The sequence below is a fragment of the Dendronephthya gigantea genome, unplaced genomic scaffold, assembly GCF_004324835.1.
Source record: "Dendronephthya gigantea isolate DGI-Jeju-01 unplaced genomic scaffold, DenGig_1.0 000668F, whole genome shotgun sequence".
Taxonomy (NCBI): domain Eukaryota; kingdom Metazoa; phylum Cnidaria; class Anthozoa; order Malacalcyonacea; family Nephtheidae; genus Dendronephthya; species Dendronephthya gigantea.
The window spans coordinates 4,003-23,701 of record NW_021163678.1 but is presented as its reverse complement, the minus strand read 5'-3'; the positions used below and the strand labels follow the sequence as shown (position 1 = coordinate 23,701).

The 19,699-nt window shown below is 36.0% G+C and overlaps 1 protein-coding gene across 1 annotated transcript; it reads right to left on the bottom strand.

The window, feature by feature from the left end:
• Nucleotides 1–2,001: 2,001 nt before the first annotated feature.
• Nucleotides 2,002–14,072, bottom strand: LOC114544153. The gene is made up of 11 exons (XM_028562866.1): nucleotides 13,810–14,072; nucleotides 13,479–13,733; nucleotides 13,069–13,162; nucleotides 9,720–9,890; nucleotides 9,079–9,239; nucleotides 8,628–8,791; nucleotides 7,160–7,311; nucleotides 6,539–6,613; nucleotides 3,760–3,819; nucleotides 2,295–2,400; nucleotides 2,002–2,129 (listed from the first exon to the last, which is right to left on the bottom strand). Exons 1-11 carry the CDS (start codon nucleotides 14,070–14,072, stop codon nucleotides 2,002–2,004), a joined length of 1,629 nt encoding a protein of 542 aa, XP_028418667.1.
• Between the last annotated feature and the right edge of the window lie 5,627 nt (nucleotides 14,073–19,699).

The window sequence follows — 19,699 nt, the reverse complement described above, 5'->3', positions numbered from 1 at the left end:
GGTAGATGTAAAATTAAGTTTGCACCTAAATACTTTCCTTGTGTTCTTTCTATAGAGTATGTCTTGTTTAAGTCTGATCTTGACTTTTTGATAATGTAAGATTTTGGTAGACCATCTGTAATCATGGATAGTTCATGGTAAGCTTCATCAGCTATACAAAATTTGTCCAATAAAAAAAATTTTTCAATATTGTCCTCGTTATCTTGGCTCATACCTGGTACACCACTGGATGCATCATAGTCTAGGGTGTGAGAAGTACCCTCTTTATCTTGGAGTGTAATATTTGAAAGCTCTAGACCGAAGCTTTTTAGAAACCAAAGTGCACATTGTGCTTTGTTTTTAAGCAGCCGAAGTTTTCTCACTTTTTGTTTTTTTCCTACCTCTTGAAATGTTCTCCCTTGACAATTTAACGTGTCTCTCCTTTCAAGTGTTTCGATGTAATCAGCAAATTCGCTGTTTTCATTTTTAAGTTCAGCAACTTCCTCCTTCAAATTATTGACTTCCTCAATAATTTCTTCATATAGTTGCTTCTTCGCATTTTCTAAATCAGGGTAGTTCTTCTTGTACTGTTCAAATTCTTGACTGCATTGGCTTGCCTGTAATTTGTACTCTTCTGCTGACTCAATCTCTCCTCTTTGAACACTGATTCTGTAAACATTGTGTTCCAACTCTTTCTTCTTCCTTCCTTTGGCCTTTTGAATAGTAGTTTTGACATAGCTAGCTTGTTTCCGAAGCAACTTTTCTATACGTTCGCAGTCGCGTTTAATAGTAAACCATCCGTCCACAACACTTGCATTGAGGAAATCAATATAATTTACATATCGAATATCTACGGAAGTGACGTTTAGAAGCGAGTTCCAAAATTGGAGCAACCCCCATGGAATATCTAGAGTAAATAAAATCTGCCTCCTTGAATCAACTTGCCGATTTACATACGTTAAAGGCCCTTCAGTACTTAACTTCAGCTTCCAGTCGATATGAAGCTTCTTGTAACTTTCCAGAATGTCAGACATATTTGATTTTTGAATTTGCGCGCGCCAAGGCGCCACTTGTTCATGGCCATTTATGACTCTCCAGAGCGCAATATTACGCAATTTTTGGGCTCTTTTTCGCTTTTAAACTGTGAACTAGATTTAAATTAAGTTTAGAAAAAAACATGGCTGCTCGAAAGTTTAGAAGCCTTTCTTTACATGGCGGAGAAAATTTCTTTCTTTCTTCAAATGTATATGGCCGGATGCTTAACACACTGAAGAATTATGAAATTTCAAACGCTGTGGGAACCGTGGCGGTAAAAAATACGAAGATATTTATGAGTTTATCGGTAGCTATATCACAACTAAAGACATTTCCAACTCCGAACTTTGCATCGTCCAAAAGGAAAGTGGTGTATTTGACCAGATTGTAGAGCATGTTTACCGATATTACTATGCTTTATATAGCCGAATCATTCAAATTGGACTTGTATATAAATCGCACTCAGGAACCTCGAGGATTTGCAAGTGAGTGAATATTTTTTGTTATAACTCTTCCTTTCTGAGCGATTTACAGAATTCGAACTCCGAACCAAGAAAAAACACACATAGGAAGCGTAATTTAAAGTTTTGTGATTAAGCCATATTGTTTCGCATGAAATTTGGCCGCCATGTTTGTTTTTATCCGAATGCAAGACGCCATCTTGTCCCAAATTTCTGGTAATGTACTATACGCATAAAAACACTCCGCCCCCCGGAGTTTACACTATGACTGATTGACTGTCTGACTGTCTGATGTGAATTTTCGCCACTCACCACAATACTGCAAAGTTTCACAGAAACTTTGCACTAAAAAGAGTAAAACTTGATTAAGCTTCCTAGTTAACTATTGTCAACGGTCAAAAACGCATATAAAGGAATTTCAGAGAGTCGGAAATCTAAATATTTTCGGTTAATTGTGCAGCCAGCCCCCCGAATTCCCCAAGAAGGCAAGAGCAAAATCTGTTTATCATTGTTTAGTTCTATTATCTTATATGCATGGAAAGTAAATCATTAAACTATTGAAAGTAGATGGTTGAAAATAATTTCTTGATAACGAACGCTTACAATATTCTCTCCAACAATCCAATGTCAGCAAACCCAGGCGTCGAAACTCGACTAAATGTGAACATAAACAAAAACAAAATATATACATATGGTGCATTAAAACGATAGTAAAGGATCAACACAGTTCAGAATTTGCTGTCGATATGACATACACACGTAAAAATAACACATCTTGTAACAAATCTGATAAAGGCAGCTTATACCACACCCGCTTACCTTCAAAATCATAAAAATTCTGTGATGTTCTTGAATATAAAATATCACACGAACGCGTGTGAGATATTGCTTCTCTATATGCGATTGCAAACCATTTAGAAGGCGACTAAAATAACGAAGGAATCTTCTGTTTATAAAGTCACAAAAGACTTTCTTCTTTATATTAGGAATTTCGTTACGAGATTGCACATGCCATATAGCTTTCTCAAAGAGCAATGCATTTACAGATTTGAGCTAATAGTTATGAAAGAGGAGAACTCCCAAGTTGAAAATGCTGAGGTTAAATCCAGGTTATACTGAACAACGGGCAGTTTAGAGCGATTGAAAAACACTATCCGTTGGATAACGCTATTCAACTTTCCTACAACCGACCTCAGATGCATGAGATCCATGTAAATAGATCGGGGCCTTGTTGTATGAAGGCTGGGTAGCGTTATAAATGAAGGAGTGACTTTTTCAAGCGTTATAAAAATGTCCGAAAAGCAGTGAAACTACAGATTTTCAGTGAACAATTATTAAAGCGAATCCTCAATTTTGGAATACTAAGGTTAACCCACGTTATACCAAACAATAGCCAATTTTTGAGCGTTTGAAAAACATCATCCGGTGGATCGTGATCTATCCAGCTTTCGTACGACCGGCCCCAGTAATCAGAGGCATTTGATAAAGAATAAGAAGTTTGCTAAACGGTTAGATGGGCTGGAGGAATTTTTTGCTGGTGCTAGTTGTTACGTTAGCAGCAGGGACCGGTTGTATATCACGCCCGTTTAGCTTAAGATAAGTAAAATTTAAATAACACCATACAATCATGGACAAAACCTGTTAATAACACTGTTGGTGAAGTATAATTTTCATTTCATTCCGATTAACTTACTTGTTTCATGGGATATTCTCCCCCCATCCCCTTGGCAATGTTGGGTTTAGCATGCAAGCAAAGGCAACGTGACAAGATATCCAACATTGAATATATATAGTTGTAAACAGTATCTTTGTATTAAGGTTAGTTTGCTTGTTGAATAAAACGATAGACTTGTTTTCTATACTAAACAGGCTTGATACAACCGACCCCTGATGTTTTATATGCGTTCTTAGAGCAAAATCGCATTGATTTCATGCAAAAGGTATTTTTTAACTAAATTTTTAAATTTTTAAACGAAACACATGCATGCACAGATAACAGATTTATGTAATTATACAATAACTATCGCATACCTCCAGATCAATATGTGACCGATGTTTTTAAACATATATAAATATTTTGAAAGGGTGCAAAAATATACGTTTAGATTCATGGTATAGATTTATACACTATTCACAAGCACCATAACCATTACTGTTACTCGATTTAGCAATTTAGCATGATAATATTAAATAATTCATAATCAATAATTAATCAGAAATCAATCAACGCTACACCAGGAAAAGTCCTGATGAACATTACATTTTCTTCAGCATATTTGTATACCTTTCTTTGGCTGGGAGTACATTGTTTCTGCCTCACATTTCCAGAAAAACAAGGCCGTAGCTAGGATGATCACATCGGCAATGAAATATTAAAGTTTTAAGTAGGATATACGAATGCGATTGTCGTCGTGAGAGGCGTTTGCATGATGACGTGATGTGGCGTAACATTTCAGGCCGGTTTAGATGCTCATCATGAGCTGAACTTAATGCAAGCCAGTTCAAATTAGGTTCTGCTCGCAAGAAGCATTAGCCCTAAACTACTACAAGGTATAAGGATCAAAGGGCCTTAATTTCGAGTGGAAATCAGACACAACTGAATTCAAGCCAGAAGCCTTTGCAATGCCCATAAGTAATAAGTCTGCAGAGTGTGTAGCTAAGTGCATTAAAACTTTTTCGTGCAGGTAATTGATTATTTTTGAACAACTTATTAACTAGTACATATCAGATCACGAGTGAGATCGACTGATATTGGGCAAAGGGGATGGGTGAGACTGACTGATGTTTTATGAGGCTAATGAAGGGGATGAATGAGACAGACGATTGAAAATTGAATGATTAATCATCAACAAACATGCTAGGCTTCCTGCGGAGTCACAAGTCACAAAAAACGGTTAAAATAAGGAAAATTTGTGCTCATTTCATCTTATACAACAGAAAATTACCCACAATTACAAGAAATCCTTGCGTGACACATTTTAACAACGCTACCTGTTACCCAAACAGTTTTCTTTGCTTTAATATTTATCCAGTTTTTTGAGGGATCGTTAAGATTGGGGGAGAACTGAGCCCGCCGTGCTACGTGCTCAGTTATCCTCCCAGGCTGCACATGCGCACTTGTTACAAGGAGAGTACTCAGAACCGGGGAGGACTGAGATCGTGACACCGGTGCATGCAATGCTCTTCCTATTGAGCTACAAAGGTAGCTGACAAGTGCGATCGTGGTTATAGTGCGGATATTAGGAAGGTAATCCCTGCGATTAAATTCAAATACTACATAATACTACATGTATATTACAAGTATACGATTGTTGTTCCTGATAAAACTTTCAGGCCATGCACTACTCACGAGTGAGTTTTTCAAAACCCTAAAGTTGCACGAGTATACATAAAATTGTTCGACAGGAAAAAAATTCATACGACATAGCTACATTACTGATTAAAAGTATTCAAACACTGTTTTTACAGCCCTCATGAAAATCCTCATATCTACTTTAAAACAAAAGCAATTTGTATAAAATATTACATGTTCCAGAGCGAGATTTTTCGCACTGTTCAGCAGTTATTTTAACTTACTATTTTAAACCGGAAGTACATTTTTAACCTAACAAGTGCCATTTACTACCTTTTTAAGTTTATTGTTTAATTGGGAGGATATATTTGTGAGAATATCGATGTTTTAGGAAGAATGAATAGTAAAGTGTTTGTATTTTTGAATAAAGATCGAATAGGGCCAGTAAGATGTGTATAGTTTTCATTGTCGATCAAATTATGGCCGGTCAAAAAAATAACAAAACATTTAAGCATTTTAAAAATTTATGTCCAACACTTTTTAAGTATGCCTTGTCTACAAGTATTTGGAATAGGTTCTCTTAATCTCAGTCAATATCTGCACGTGGTAATTTACAACACTAAAAGACCCACGTTGTCAGGTTTTGAATATTTAATGTTTTATACTCATTTAAAAATTTATGCACTTAAAAACTGTTCTTTGCACTAAAAGGCCTGATTATTCGGGAAAAGTGAAAAAGTTCTAGCAATCAAATTAATACAGTCATGAATTGAATTTTAATTGAATTTTAAAAAAAGAAGTGGTAAATGCCACATCTTTGGTCATAAATCTGCTTGCGAGTGACCAATTAATTCCTAAAACTGCTAGGGAGTGCATAATATGACGCTCTAGAATCTAAAAATAGTCATGCTTTTTTGTGAGGGCCAAAAAGAGGTGTTTGAATACTCAGTACTGATCAGTACTGTATTTCAATTTTATGTCTTGAGCCTACATGTACAAAGTTTATATATTTTATATTCAGAATATCAAAACTGAAGCCTAGCTCACATTTTAATGGTTGTTTAACGGTTCGTAGCGAGTAAAGGTTTTAGCACGAGATTAAGGAAAACGCTTTTTTTTTTCCTTGTCAGGAAATTTTCGACAATTATAAAGAACGTTTCTTTACCGATTTTATTTCCTACGTCAGTACATGTACATAAAACTGGCTGTATCAAAAATGGTAATCAAACTTCAGCATGCAGTTGTGAGTGTTGTCGGAAAACTACACTATACTAAATAAATAAAGCATGCAGGGTCGAAACTAGGGCGATAATTCGGGGAAGGGGTGGTGATAATTTTTTTATATGATGTTCTGCCCAACGGATTTCTTTTGAAAACGCGCATACATATACAAAAGAGATCTGTCAGACAAAAGGATATACGAATATGTATCCCCCCCCAATTACAGTATCACATCTATAGTTTCGATCATGCAGAAAGCATAATTAATCAGAGCAAAAAAGTAAAAGAAAAAAACCCGTGCTGAATTAAGTTGCATTGCTGCTTAAATGTATAAGAATAGAAATTTCGGTTCGTTAATCAACCGGATAACTGTGCAGTAATATAATTTAGCAAAAAATAGTCTACATGCAATCTAGTATAAAGCCCCGTAGAGACGGACGAATTTTCCTTGACAAATTTTCCTTGCCAAGTTTTGTTTGCTCGTGCATTTGTACGCGAATATTATCGCCCTTAGCAAACCTTATTAAATGATTGATAAAAAAAAACTTACCAGGTGTTTTGTATACTTTGAAAATATTGCGGCGAGTTTATCCGCATTGTAATCAGAACCTTGTGGAAGACAAAACTATATAAGATGAAAGGATTATCAAAATTCACCGTTAGAAATTGATATGGACCTCTCTGTAGCCTGTAGCAGTACCTAGGTCATCTCAATGAAGAGGTCAGATTCACTCTACCTATCAGGGCGTGCTCTGCTATAGTCTGTTATCTATATCATATAAGTTCACCTTGAGAACTTTTAAAACTATAATATGTCTATTTATATACGACTATATATAGGACATAAATCATTAGAGGCATCGTAATTGCCCGTATAGTAGGTAACAATTTGATTAAGAGACAAGTGAAATATGATATTGTTCAAATTGATTGTGTTGTCAGGTTTTATTGTTAAGTTCAGTACTCTATTAAATATTACCAAACACAACAGAAATGGTAAGAAATCCAGGAAGCCATCCGTGCGGCAAGTGTGATGGCGTGTGCATGACGCGTTCATTTTGGAAAAACTATCCCTAGTAATACTTCTGATTATACATATTCTGTGAAAGAGAAGGTGCCATCTACGCTTTTTCATATAGAGGCAAAGCGCCAGAGAAGGTAATCACTTTACCTTATAAACCTGCAGAGTACTGCACATGAGCTCAATGCCATCACCAAACCCAAAAAATCTCGGGTCCTTCACGAGTGAGTTCTTAGGTAGTTTGTGAATATCGTAAACATTTGTACATGGAATAGATACGATGATGTCATGTTGAACAAGATCTGTGAAAGTATAAATGAAAATCACGCGTACATATGCAAACGTTTTAGGCCGATATTAGGGACCTTAAGCATGTAGGACGGCAACACGACGACGACGTGGTTGGAATACTCCTTTGAATTAATGTTATGATAAAGCGTTGTTGTATATTAGTGTACCAGTTTAATGAGATTTAAGACGTTGAAAACATTGTGTTTACGTTTTTAGGGACAATTCTATAGAGCTAATTCGAGGTGGCGCTCACTGGGTCCTGAAATGCAGACGTTCTACATAGGACGTAATAAACGACGTTTTGCCGTTGTAAACAGAACGTAGATCACGCGCCTAAAACTCCCATAGCTAATTAATAATTCATTTCTTTTCAATGAAGCATTGTATTGATAGCTGCCGTCGTCGTGTTACCGTCCTACATGCTTAAGGTCCCTATTCACTGACACGGTCCGCCAACGCTACGCGATTTTTACGAATTTCTGAGGTTTCAAAAGCAACAAAAAACAGCAAAAGCAAGTTTGATCATGTTATGATATTCTTGATAATTACTGAAGGATAGCATACTTTGACATGTCTGGGGCCCATAGCTCTCAAAATTTCCCTCCAGAATTGAATTATTTTGCTTAAAAAAACCCCAAAAATTCGCGTTGCGTTGCGCCCAGTGTGTGTGGGCCTTAAGCCTGTTTTCCACCAGGCGAATTTATTTGCGCGATGCGATATCTGAAATGCGGTGCGGTGATTAGTTTGCGAAAAAATTTGCCGCGAAAAAGAAGAATCGCTTTCTACTTTTTATCAATCTGCACGAATAAATTGCCTATTGGAAAACGGGCTTTATACCACATAGTTTCTTTCGAAATTGTAAGACCAGTACATGTGAGTGTCAGAATGTTTTTTAGGTCAACGATTCTGGAATCGACATCACGTCCACTGGTACCAGAGTTTTCCAAAACTATTTAATAACGGACTTTGATGGACTTGTTCAGAATATATAGGTTTTTTATATAACCTTTAGATTTCCAGCTGAAACAGCTTGCTTGATATCCAAGCGTTTAAGTTCGAATCGTCTGTACCGCACATTTGAATTAACTAAGTCCGAAAATAAATCTCGCAGAGCACTTACAAATACTCTTGACTAAATCTATAGGGCGGAGAAATAAGATAGAGTTGAATGGTTAGGATTGGTTATTATTTAGTACACTTTCTTTAAAGCGGCCAAAATGATCATATCGAATTGTCGTGAACAAGCCACCTTACCCGATATGAAATAGTCCGAATGAAAAAATAAGTAGATGAGATATAAGGTTGTATGCGTGCAGCATCTGTTTACCTTTCTCTGTTTCATCGGATTCCGGTGTGTCTACGGGCTGTAGAGAAATCAACTTACAATTGTCGTCTAAATTTTCTCCACAGGAAGTTTGAACGACGTTATTTTCATGTGATCTGTTCAATGTAAATTGTGACTTTCCCTTGTAAGTCGATCTTAACGTGCGACTGAAAATAGAAGAAAAAACCTTGGCCTTAATTTACGAAGAATAACCCAGAGAATGATTTATATATCTTTGTCTTATATATATTACTCGGTCTTGTGAAAACTGGTGGGCGATCCGCTCCAAACAATTTGCTACTCGACGAATATGAATCAGCCGTATAATGTTTAGACCAGGGGCACATTATGAGTTAAGGGCATCACTGGCTCATTATAGAGCAAGTTTAAGACAGGTGATGATTACCCCATGCACTTTATAAAAAAACTATCTTTTGCATGACTGTTACTTTACCATGATTTTGAATGTTGCAAGTTCTTTTGGAAATGCTGTGCTTTTTCTCTAAACCTCTCAAGTGTATCTGAAAACCCTTTCTTTTTCCCAAACTGACTGCTATTTTTCTTGGATACAAGGGATGTATGGTGGTCACCACCAATGGCCTCGTCTTCTACATCCTGAAGGAAAATGGTATTACCGGTTCCATGACCATTGCAAAATTGCAACAGAAAACTGGAATGCTTACAACAAGCTTGGACCCAATATGTGTTCTAGTATACCACACTTGATAAAATGAGTAGAACTTTGACAATTATTGGCTTCCTATACAATATTCATTGGGGACAACTAAACATTTTTTATGCATCAGCTTGTATTCCATTTGGTATTCGGTAGTACTTATCATAGTTGGTAAGGAAAAATTTGTATTCATATGTTACTAAATCCGCTATATTTTAAGTCAACAATGTACAAAATTATTACAAAAGGCTGCTTTGCAAAAGGCTGTTTTTTTAAATTTAATTTTTGAAAATTAAGAACATTTAAAAACTCGATTTTACAGAATTTAAATGGCACAAGACCAGGAATAAGTATTATTGGTTAAACTGTTTAAAAAATTAGGCCAAAGACAAATTCAGGTTTGAGCAAAGTAAACATACCGGTGATGAACCACTGAATATAACTCTAAATGTTGTAAGATGCAACGTTCCTTCCACAGGAGAGAGATATGTTTCAACACATATTGCATCTTGCTGCAGCAAAATCTTCTCACCAGGTAGTAATGTTGGATGTTTTGACAATTTCTTATTGGTAGCTGGAGCAAGGAGTGGCTTTAAAAAAATGAAGGTATAGAGGTAATATATAATTGAGTAGCAAATCATCTGCTTTTATTAACAGAATTCAATTTAATAATGAACTAATAGTGTTTTAGGAATCAGAACCATGTATTATAGTGATTATAATTTTTTCCAGGCATTAATGACCTTTGACTGTCAGGACATTTACATGAACTTGACTAAATGCAGTAATACAAAAAGCTCACTGGTCAGAAATCATTATTTGAAGTTTGTGCACATTTTTTAAAACTGAAAATTCCAAATAGATAAAAACAGTGTAAAAAAAGAAATGCCCATGTATTAATTTTTTGGTTTATTTGTAATGTGTATTTGTATGCACAGCCAAAACCAAAAATTCTTAAGAGGTCAAGGCTCTGCAAAACATATTTTCCTCCAAGGTCCTAAGTAAAAATATCTTACTACATACTAATAGCTCTATTATATATAAAAGATAGCAAATTAAAAAACTAGTGAATAAAATGCAAAAGATTGAAAGCACTAAAATTAAAATATGTTGTCAAAAGGTGCGTTTGACTTTTTCCCATTATCCCTGATCGGTCACCTATTAATCCCCTCTAGGGTCTGGATCTGCTTTGGGAAGATAGCAAAAATTCATTATTTGTGTAATATGATCTTGACCAAAACTCATTAGAAGGAGGGTTTTCATCTATTATTATACAAATTGTATTCTTCTATATTTATACCTTATATTTTTCATATCACAAGTTAAGTTATTTCTTTAAACAAATCCATACAATAAGTTTGGCATTGTATGTGTTTCGGGAAGATTGTTCATAATATTAAAATATGGAACTGCCACCTCCGCAATAGATATAATCATAACTAGGGATCCAAGAATAGTGCAAAGTTTTCATGCCCTGTAATACCTAAGCAACCAGACGTTTGTCCCAACATAAACATTTTGACTTATGCCTGTAAAAATATAACGAACTAGGTTAAACATTAATCAAAAGGAAATTACTCAAAGTACTCAAATGACGTTAGCCGCGGATACTGTCACTATTAAATTATAGCTAATTTTAGTTGCCCATGTAAACCGGCCAAACCGGGCGCGATTTTCTCAGTGTAGTCTCTTTTCTTCGTCAAACAACTGTGACTACATTCACTACATTTATATGACGGCACCAATTTATCCGTCATTTCATAAGAATAGCCAAAATAGTTGCGTTGTAAATAATGTAAATAAACCGCGGTGCATATTATGTATATGATGTGGATACTTCGACGCGTAAAATCGATACAAAACAATATACTTATAATCAATACTGTATACCTCCAAAATGATTTGATTACTGCACAAAATGTCCGTTTTGTATAGTATCATTTATGTACTGTATGCAGAATATCAGGTATCGACTTGCTATCGACATAATATACATTCGTGTAAGAGTCTATCAATACATATTAAACAACACAGCGTCGTTTCTTCCTAACCTCTTAGCTCTATTTATGGAATAAACCTTCCAAATTATATTTGTGTTGAATTGAATGCTCGTAATTCATAACATAAGTTGATAAAGTGCGTAGATTCTCAAAGATTTGCTCGATTTTTACGCCCGGAATGTTTTGAAGCAATGCTCGTCGCTCCTCGTTTCTTTACATCGTGAATAATGTTCAAGTCTCGACGGCACATGCGCAGTTGCGACGTGTAAGAAAGAATCGGGTGTTCCGGGGGGTAATTTTTGCAAATCCCTTTAAAACAAAACCCAAACCGCGGAAAAGCAATGCTTCAAAATTTACAGTAACCGCCAAAATCCCTCAATATTTTGGTGAACTTTGCAGAACGGGTATAGTGCATTAATAAATAAAGCATGTTAAACTGATTTATAAACCTTAAATTACTGATCATACACAAAAAGTTACTATACGCATAAATCAACCTACCCCCCGTAAAGTTTACACTATGACTGACTGACTGACTGACTGACTGTCTGACTGACTTACTGACTCGTTTGAATTTTCGCCACTCATCACAATACTGCAAAGTTTCTCAAACTTTGCACTAAAAATGGAGAAGCCACTGTTCGAAAAGTTCGTGTCTAACAGAACTTTGGTAAAATAATTTTCATACATGTAATTTGGTTGCCATGTCTAATGATACATAGTATAGGGCCTGGGGCAGAATTACCAGGTTGAATATATGTGTTGTTTAACCTTCATTTCACTGTACAGGGTGAAATAAAAAAATAATGTCATTCTTTACATTTATTAGAATATGTTGAAGACTTGTACAAGACAATGCTAAGTGCCGAAAGTGATCAGGTGGATGAGGCATACAAGGAGTTGGTAGATATGACACCAGATCCCATGAATTCTATGCTGCAAAAGCAACCAAGAAATGAAGCCATAAAGAAGATGCTTGATCGTCAAGAAATGGTTGTTGTCAATGTCAGACCCACTGCAGGTATTCCACATTTGCAGTATGTGTACTCTTTTCAAGGAATAAAAATATAGAGTGACAGTGGGAAATACAATGCAACATAAATTGTATGGGTATGTATAATAGTTAAGTATATTAATTTTATTTATTTTTTAGAGCCTTCTACTGTGCAGGTACAACCGGTAGCTCCTTGCGAGAATCGAGCAAAACCATGCTGTAGAACATGTGGCCAACCCATGAAAGGCCATAAAAAGGTTTCCAACTGTCCTCGAAACCAGAAGTAATGACAGGATGTATATATGTATATTTGTAAATATTTAATTGGTTCCTTAGTGATATTAAAATGCCTCATACTCAAGAACTTTGTTCTCAATTACAAAAGCTTTCCCAAAAAAGACAAGATGGAAAGCACTGGCAGGATGAGGGGAAATATTATTATGGAAGCCACTATTACAAGTCACTATTACAACTAGTATTACAAGTCATCCATCCCCGGTGATGTTAAATAAGCCTATAATAAGCATGTGTTTGTATAAAATTTTAATCCAATATTTTAAAACCTTTTCTTACAAGACTTTTAAACTAACAAGGCTGTGAAAGAAGAATTATATAGTTAGGTCAAATATTATACCCAAAGTATCTACATTAATTAAGATGCGTTTTCGTCATCATCATCATCATCATCATCATCTCATCATCATCATCATCATCATCATCATCATCATCATCAAATCCCTGGTATTCCTTTCCACTGAATTTGCTGCGTATTACATGATAGGCACATGCAGGCAGTGGTATTCGTCTTTTTCCTAAGTAGCCATAAACAAGTTGTATATATTGTCTGTATGCAACACTTCGAAGATATCTGCAGAGTGAAACAAAAAAATATGTTGTTTACTTATTTGAGAATACTGAGTTTTCTATTATACCCATGTAATCAGTGCATTGTTAGCCAGGGATCAAGGTATTAGGTATGGAGCAATGCTGCATGTGCACATTTACTGTAGCCTAGCAGACTAGGATATGTAAACAGAAATCCATATTGTAATGCATTTCAAGTTTGATTGTTTAGTGCTAAAGTTGATGGGTTCCTGTAGAAGCATTGCACTGTTTATATAAACACAACATTGACTATTGGTACTACAAGAAGACATATATTACAACTCCATTCGGATCTTTACCTGTTTTCGTCGCTACCCATTTTATACTTTTGTCTGTCGATTCTTCTAAACTTTGGCCCAGCTAAGCGCAATGACCAAATAGATAAACACACATCGCTAAAGCCAGGATGAAGTGTGATGCATTTAGGGACCGCACTCATTTCTTGCATGATAATATCACTGCTGAGTGCCTCGCCACAGCCTTCTACTTCTTGGCAACATTTACTCTCTTTTTCGTTTTGCAACAAGTCGGTTTTACAATTCCCACATCCACACCTGCGGAAGGAAAAATGTAATAAAATAACCTAATACTGAACACGTGAGTTTAAACAGTGTAGGTAGTTTTACTCACCAGCCTTCAACAGATACACGTCCTTCGAGCCGGCCTCTAAGTACTCGAAGCCTATCGTCTTGATTGCGCCTTTCTTCGTAATAGTTTTCTACCCATTCAGTGTCAGCAATTGGTTCGTCTTGGTATGGTTGCATTAATTCTTGATCGCCTTGTGCTTCGGTAGCCAAAGGAGCGTCATCTTCAACTTCCATCATGTAGCTCGTAATAAAATTATTTTCTGATTCACTTTGGCTATCGATCGGATCAGTAAAGCTCGACGACATTGTCGTATCCGCCAAATTAAGCAAAACGCGGCAGGAAAGTTGGAAAGATACAACTCAAAGTCTATCTTCGCTCTTGCAATATGTAAAATATAGTCTTTTATAACTTTGCAAGAAATGCGAGTTCTCGAAATGACGTCACAACCCGTCTCACAAGCGTTCTCGCCCTAGTCCTTTTAGGGTCACGGTTTTATTCAAAATCACCAACTTTGAGGTCCTCAAAGTCAATGAAGATGAAATTTTCGACCTATCAAATATATTGCAAAAAACTATCTAAAAAGTCTATTTCCCCAATCATGACATAGGCACTTAAATGAGTATTGCTGAAATTAATGCATCCTATAGACGACCAATTTAAATAGGCAATAATTATTAAAGACTTATGTATAATTGTTTGTGAACCACAATTTTTCATTTTTGTAGCTGAAAATGGTTCCAAGATTTTTAACATTTCTTGGATAACCAAGCAATGGGCTCTCGTAAGAATCCAGCACCAGGGCAAAAAGGAATGGGCCGAAATCTCGGTCCGACCAGTTGTTTACAAAGACAAAATTTCCTACGGAAAATGGAGACGAGTGTTCTTACACTCCGTAGTGAAGATTAAGACAGCTCAAGATGGTGCCCCAAGCACAATGGCATTCATAAACTTACCATCTGACGCATCATATGAAGTTCGAATGATGCCAATGAACCCCGATGGTGAAACCAGAACAGCTGTATATATGTTTTTAGATGCACAAGAAACCGCCGATAAAGGTTTGAACACAATAAAAAACATAAAATATATCTTGAATACAGGCAACCTGTCATGATTCTTTACTAAGAAAACCTGGATATGTTAGATCACTCTATAAATGTGCTTCTGAGAGGGGTCATTATAATTCGGAGTTATCATATGTGGAAGCGGATGAAGCATTAGACGTATCATGATGCATCTTGAAACTCAGAGGCGTTTGCATTTAATACCATGCACGTGTCAATACCAGAGTCTTTTTTAGTAAAGAGTTATCGGTGTTCGTACTAGAGGTCAACCTAACTTTCCAACACACAACTTCTTTATAGACTCCGTGCAGTATTTCTATGTATTTCTGAAGATCATTTGCGTTATTCTTTATGTCGTTCCAGGAGAGACAGTGAAGTTCAAAAACGTGTTGGCACAAATGAAGAATTTCAAGGTTACGTGGTGTCAGTATTGGCATGGTTGGTGGATGCATCGCGGTGCTTCTAATCCAGACTATCTGCTATTGTATCATGGGGTAAGGATTATTCAGATTACTTGTATACATGTTGTTCTTCAGCAAAAGCGGCTGTATTCAAAAAGTCAATAGGGTTATACAATTTGATTCGATAAATAAACTTTAACCAATCTGGTGAACAAAAACATAGATCATCAATTTGTAGAAACACCATGTACGTGCATGTATTTATTATATGCGCCGCTTTCGGGCCATTAACCCTGAAATTCATCAGTGCAATAAACTTTTGGACATATTGTAACAGCCCTATACACGTCCTTTGAATGGTTTAACTTTAAAGTTTCAAGATTTAATCATCCTATGCACTATAACTTATATGATTTAAAGATGAGCTTGGTATTTTGATGTTTCTTTCGAGAGCTGTGTTCAGTGTAACAGAATTTCACAATGTTTCATTGCTTTTCATTTGTGGCTTTTTAGAAGCTGCGCTAAATGCGCAAAGAAGCTGCGCATCCGCAGAAAACAAAATGCTGACGTGCCAACTGACGTCGTTATTGACATTGAGAAAGATAACGAGGTAAGTGTTGCTCGTATTCCACAAAAATATGACCATACGAGTAGAGGAAGAAATGGGAAGATATAGCGTTGTTGTTCCCTTTGAAGTGCCGAATTCTAAAATAATTAATTTGAAAATCGCGAGCTGGAGATCTTTTAGAGACAAAACAATGGACAATTTCCGGGTCGGAATACTTTCAAGAACAAACTGAAAGTACTAAAATGATGTAAAATACGGAAAATATATGCTGGTAAAATGCGAAATGTCATACTGAGAGAAAACGTCAATAATTCCGGCTCAAAAGTGCGTACTCTTTTTCTTTTTAGATCGAACAAGCTTCAGACGAAACAGAGACGACAGTCCTTGAAGCGAAAGAAACTGGCACAGAAGAGGCCAAGGAATAAAGCAGCTTTTGAAGATACAATTTTCAGTTTTTTATATGTTTGCATGTTAGATTTCTACAAGACTTCTACAAGACGTTCATGGCTCATGTTTGGCCGCATCGATAGCAGAGATGGCATTATGTGCGGGGACACAAGAATACAAATCCGTACATTCGAGTAGATATGACTTTCGTACAAGTATACAAAGCGAAAGAATTCGGAATCCTGAGGCCCGATATCATCACCCATTTGCAGTCAAATTCTACTTTCCTACCGAAATTAAGATGGACTTCCGTGTGGATTGGAAGCACCTGTGGAGTGCGTGGTTAAAATGTCTCAACCGACTTGATCAACTGACTTCCTCTAAGGTACGTCACAACGGATCTTTGGACGACCAATGATGGTTACTCCACCGTGGGCCCAAACTGAAGCTCTACCAGTAACGAAACATCGCAAGAACGAAATCTGAATTTCAAGACGAAAGTAAAACATGGATTTGATTGCTGCATGCGATGTTTCAAGCGTGTTTGGGCTCGAGAAGCAGTTCGTGTATACGCATCTTCTGTTGTATGATACAAGTTTACTACGCAATTTGTTACAATGACGTGTTACCCGCAAGTGACTTGTGTTTGCCATAGTTTATTGCTCTCGATTAAAATTTAAGAAAATAATAGTATTAAAGGTGAAAATGTGTAAAATTGTATGGTGTCATTGCATGCTATTTGTAATAAACTAGATTTAATTAACAAAGTTGGGTATTTTGTATTTTTTGCGGGCGGCCTTTCTCCCAGCCGAACAGTGCTTGCAAAAAGCCCGTTTTCGGTGTTAATAAAATATTATTTTATTTTCTCGGAAAGATACATGTGGTATTCTATTGTTATTCTTTTTCTATAAAAAGCAATGGGGAAAAGACCTTCCATGGAGATGTACAAAACGCACGGTGGTACTGGAGCCCTTTCCTTACAATTCTCGCGGTTTGGTGAGAAAAGTCCCTAAAATTTGCCCTGTGGCTTTCTGCCCAGCCGAACAGTGCTTACAAAAAGCCCATTTTCGATGTTAATAAAATATGATTTTATTTTCTCGGAAAGATGCGTGTGGTATTCTATTGTAATTGTTTTTGTATAAAACAATGGTCAAAAGATCTTCCATGGAGATACCGTACAAAACGTACGGTGGGACCGAAGCCCATTGCTTACAGCTCTCTCGCGGTTTGGTGAAAAAAGTCCCTAAAATTTCTCAAAATAGAAAACGAAGCATCAAATATTTACGAGGAACATGCTCTTTAGCTTAGCACACAGCCATACTGTTTAGAACTCGCTAAATTCGCCGCTAAAATTATAAGGCAAAAACCAGTTATCATGCAGCATTAATAAGCAAACAATTTTGAACAACTTGCGCCATTTGAAAGTTTAAACTTCACGTTACTATAGTCCAACAGGAAAAGGTAGCAAGCGGCAAAAAAGAGAAAATAGCTTTTGTAAAACTATAACTGGTCCTTTGTGGGCAGATTCAGTTCTGTGCCTTTTTTTGTGTCTGAGTAAAAAACGAGAGGCACTGGGAAACTGGGAACAATTTTCTTTGATTGTTCTCGTTCCAACGCCACGCTCCGACGCAAGCAATTATGAACGTCACAATCTTTCAATTATAGCGTAAATTTATTTTGCTTCTTTCGAGTTTGACATAGCGCAATGAAGCAAGGCGATATTATGACATTTTTGGTAGCAATTTTTGGATTATTGATGATCCTGTTTTCGCAAGAAGGTTTTGCATTACGTTTCTGTCCTCCACGAACCATGGCTGTTTCCCTACGCGAGGCAGGAGACGCTGCTGAATGCGTTTGCCTGGAGGAATTCACTGGCCCACAATGCCAGTACAGAGGTAGGTCATTACTGCGTACTATATATCAACTTATAGAACCTTAAATGCAAGTTAATAATATGAACCTTTCGCATTTATATTAAGAACAGTTTAAAACCGATAGAGCTATATATCCAGTATAAACAAACTTAGTTTAGTTTAGGTTTCTTCATGTAGTATCACTGGATTAATAAGAGATGATCCTTTCCGGCCTTAAGTTGGGAAGAAATGTTTAAAGCTGATAGAGCTATCCTGCATGCATAGATAAGTTAAGTTAGTTTAGATTTCCTTTTGTAGTAACAATGGAGCAATAAGCGGTGATCCTTTTTTGTAACTTTTATATATAGAAATCGAATAGCTTTGCAAAGGTAAAACTGTTTTTAAACTAAATAGTCTTGAGAACGAGTGGATTAATTTGAGACTCGTCTTGTAGTAACACTCCTAAATTACACAACAGAATTAAACAGAGAAAGAAAAATATAAGAGTAGCTAATTATTTAAAAATAAAAGTTTTTATACGTAAAACTTTTGATCATGCACGTTCTTCAGCGCGTGCACATCAATTAATTCCCCATTCCAAGCGCGCGCCATTAATGGCTAATCAATATTACAGAATTTATCTTTAAAAATCTGACATCTCATATAAGGGAAAAATTGCTATTTTAGACCATAGTTTTCAAATTTTTTGAACTGAATAAAATGAACTGCTGGTCTAATATTCTGTTGTATCCTTTGCCAATCCCGTCGGAACATTGTTACTGAATTTCAAGTTCAGAATAAAATATTAAAGAATTTACCTTTCAAAATCTGACGTTTTATATAAGGGAAAAATTGCTATTTTAGATAAAGATTTTCAAATTTTTTGACCTTAATGAAATGAACTGCTGGTCTAATATTCTGTTGTATGCTTTGTCAATCCCTTCTCAACATTCTTGCTCAATTTGAAATCTAGCAAATCAATATTAAAGAATTTAACTTTCAATGTCTGACATCTCATATAAGGGAAAAATTGCTATTTTAGACAATGGTTTTCAAATTTTTTGAACTAAATGAAAAAAACTACTGGTCTAATATTCTGTTGTGTCCTTTGCAAATCCGTTCTGAACATTGTTACTGAATTTCAAGTTCTGCAAATCATATTAAAGAATTTAGCTTCAAAATCTGATATCTCATATAAGGGAAAAATTGCAATTTTGAACAATTGTTTTGAAATTTTTGACCTTATTGAAAATAAACTGCTGGTCTAATATTCTGTTGTATCCTTTACGAATCCCTTCTGAACATTCGTACTGAATTTCAAATTCAGCAAATCAATATTAAAGTGCCTATGTCATGATTGGGGAAATAGACTTTTTAGATAGTTTAGACGATTTAAGAACTTTGCAATATATTTGATAGGTCGGAAATTTCATCTTCATTGACTTTGAGGGCCTCAAATTTGGTGATTTTGACAATTTTAACGTTTGACCGTGACCCTGAAAAAACTGGTAACTAATGTTATGTGTGACGTCAAATCGGGAAGTCGCAAAGAGAACAATGCGCTTTTCTATAGAAATAAGACAGTGCTGCATTGTAAAAAGCGGGGTTAAGCGAATATTTTTTTGAAGATTTACGCCTTTTGGTTCGGCATCTTCAGTG

Coding starts and splice junctions, on each gene's coding strand:
- LOC114544153 (XM_028562866.1), bottom strand. CDS start 14,072: ATGTCGTCGAGCTTTACTGATCCGATCGATAGCCAAAGTGAATCAGAA. Junction 8,792..9,078: donor TTGCAACATTCAAAATCATG/GTAAAGTAACAG, acceptor TTCTATTTTCAG/TCGCACGTTAAGATCGACTT. Junction 6,614..7,159: donor GTACTCTGCAGGTTTATAAG/GTAAAGTGATTA, acceptor CATCTTATATAG/TTTTGTCTTCCACAAGGTTC.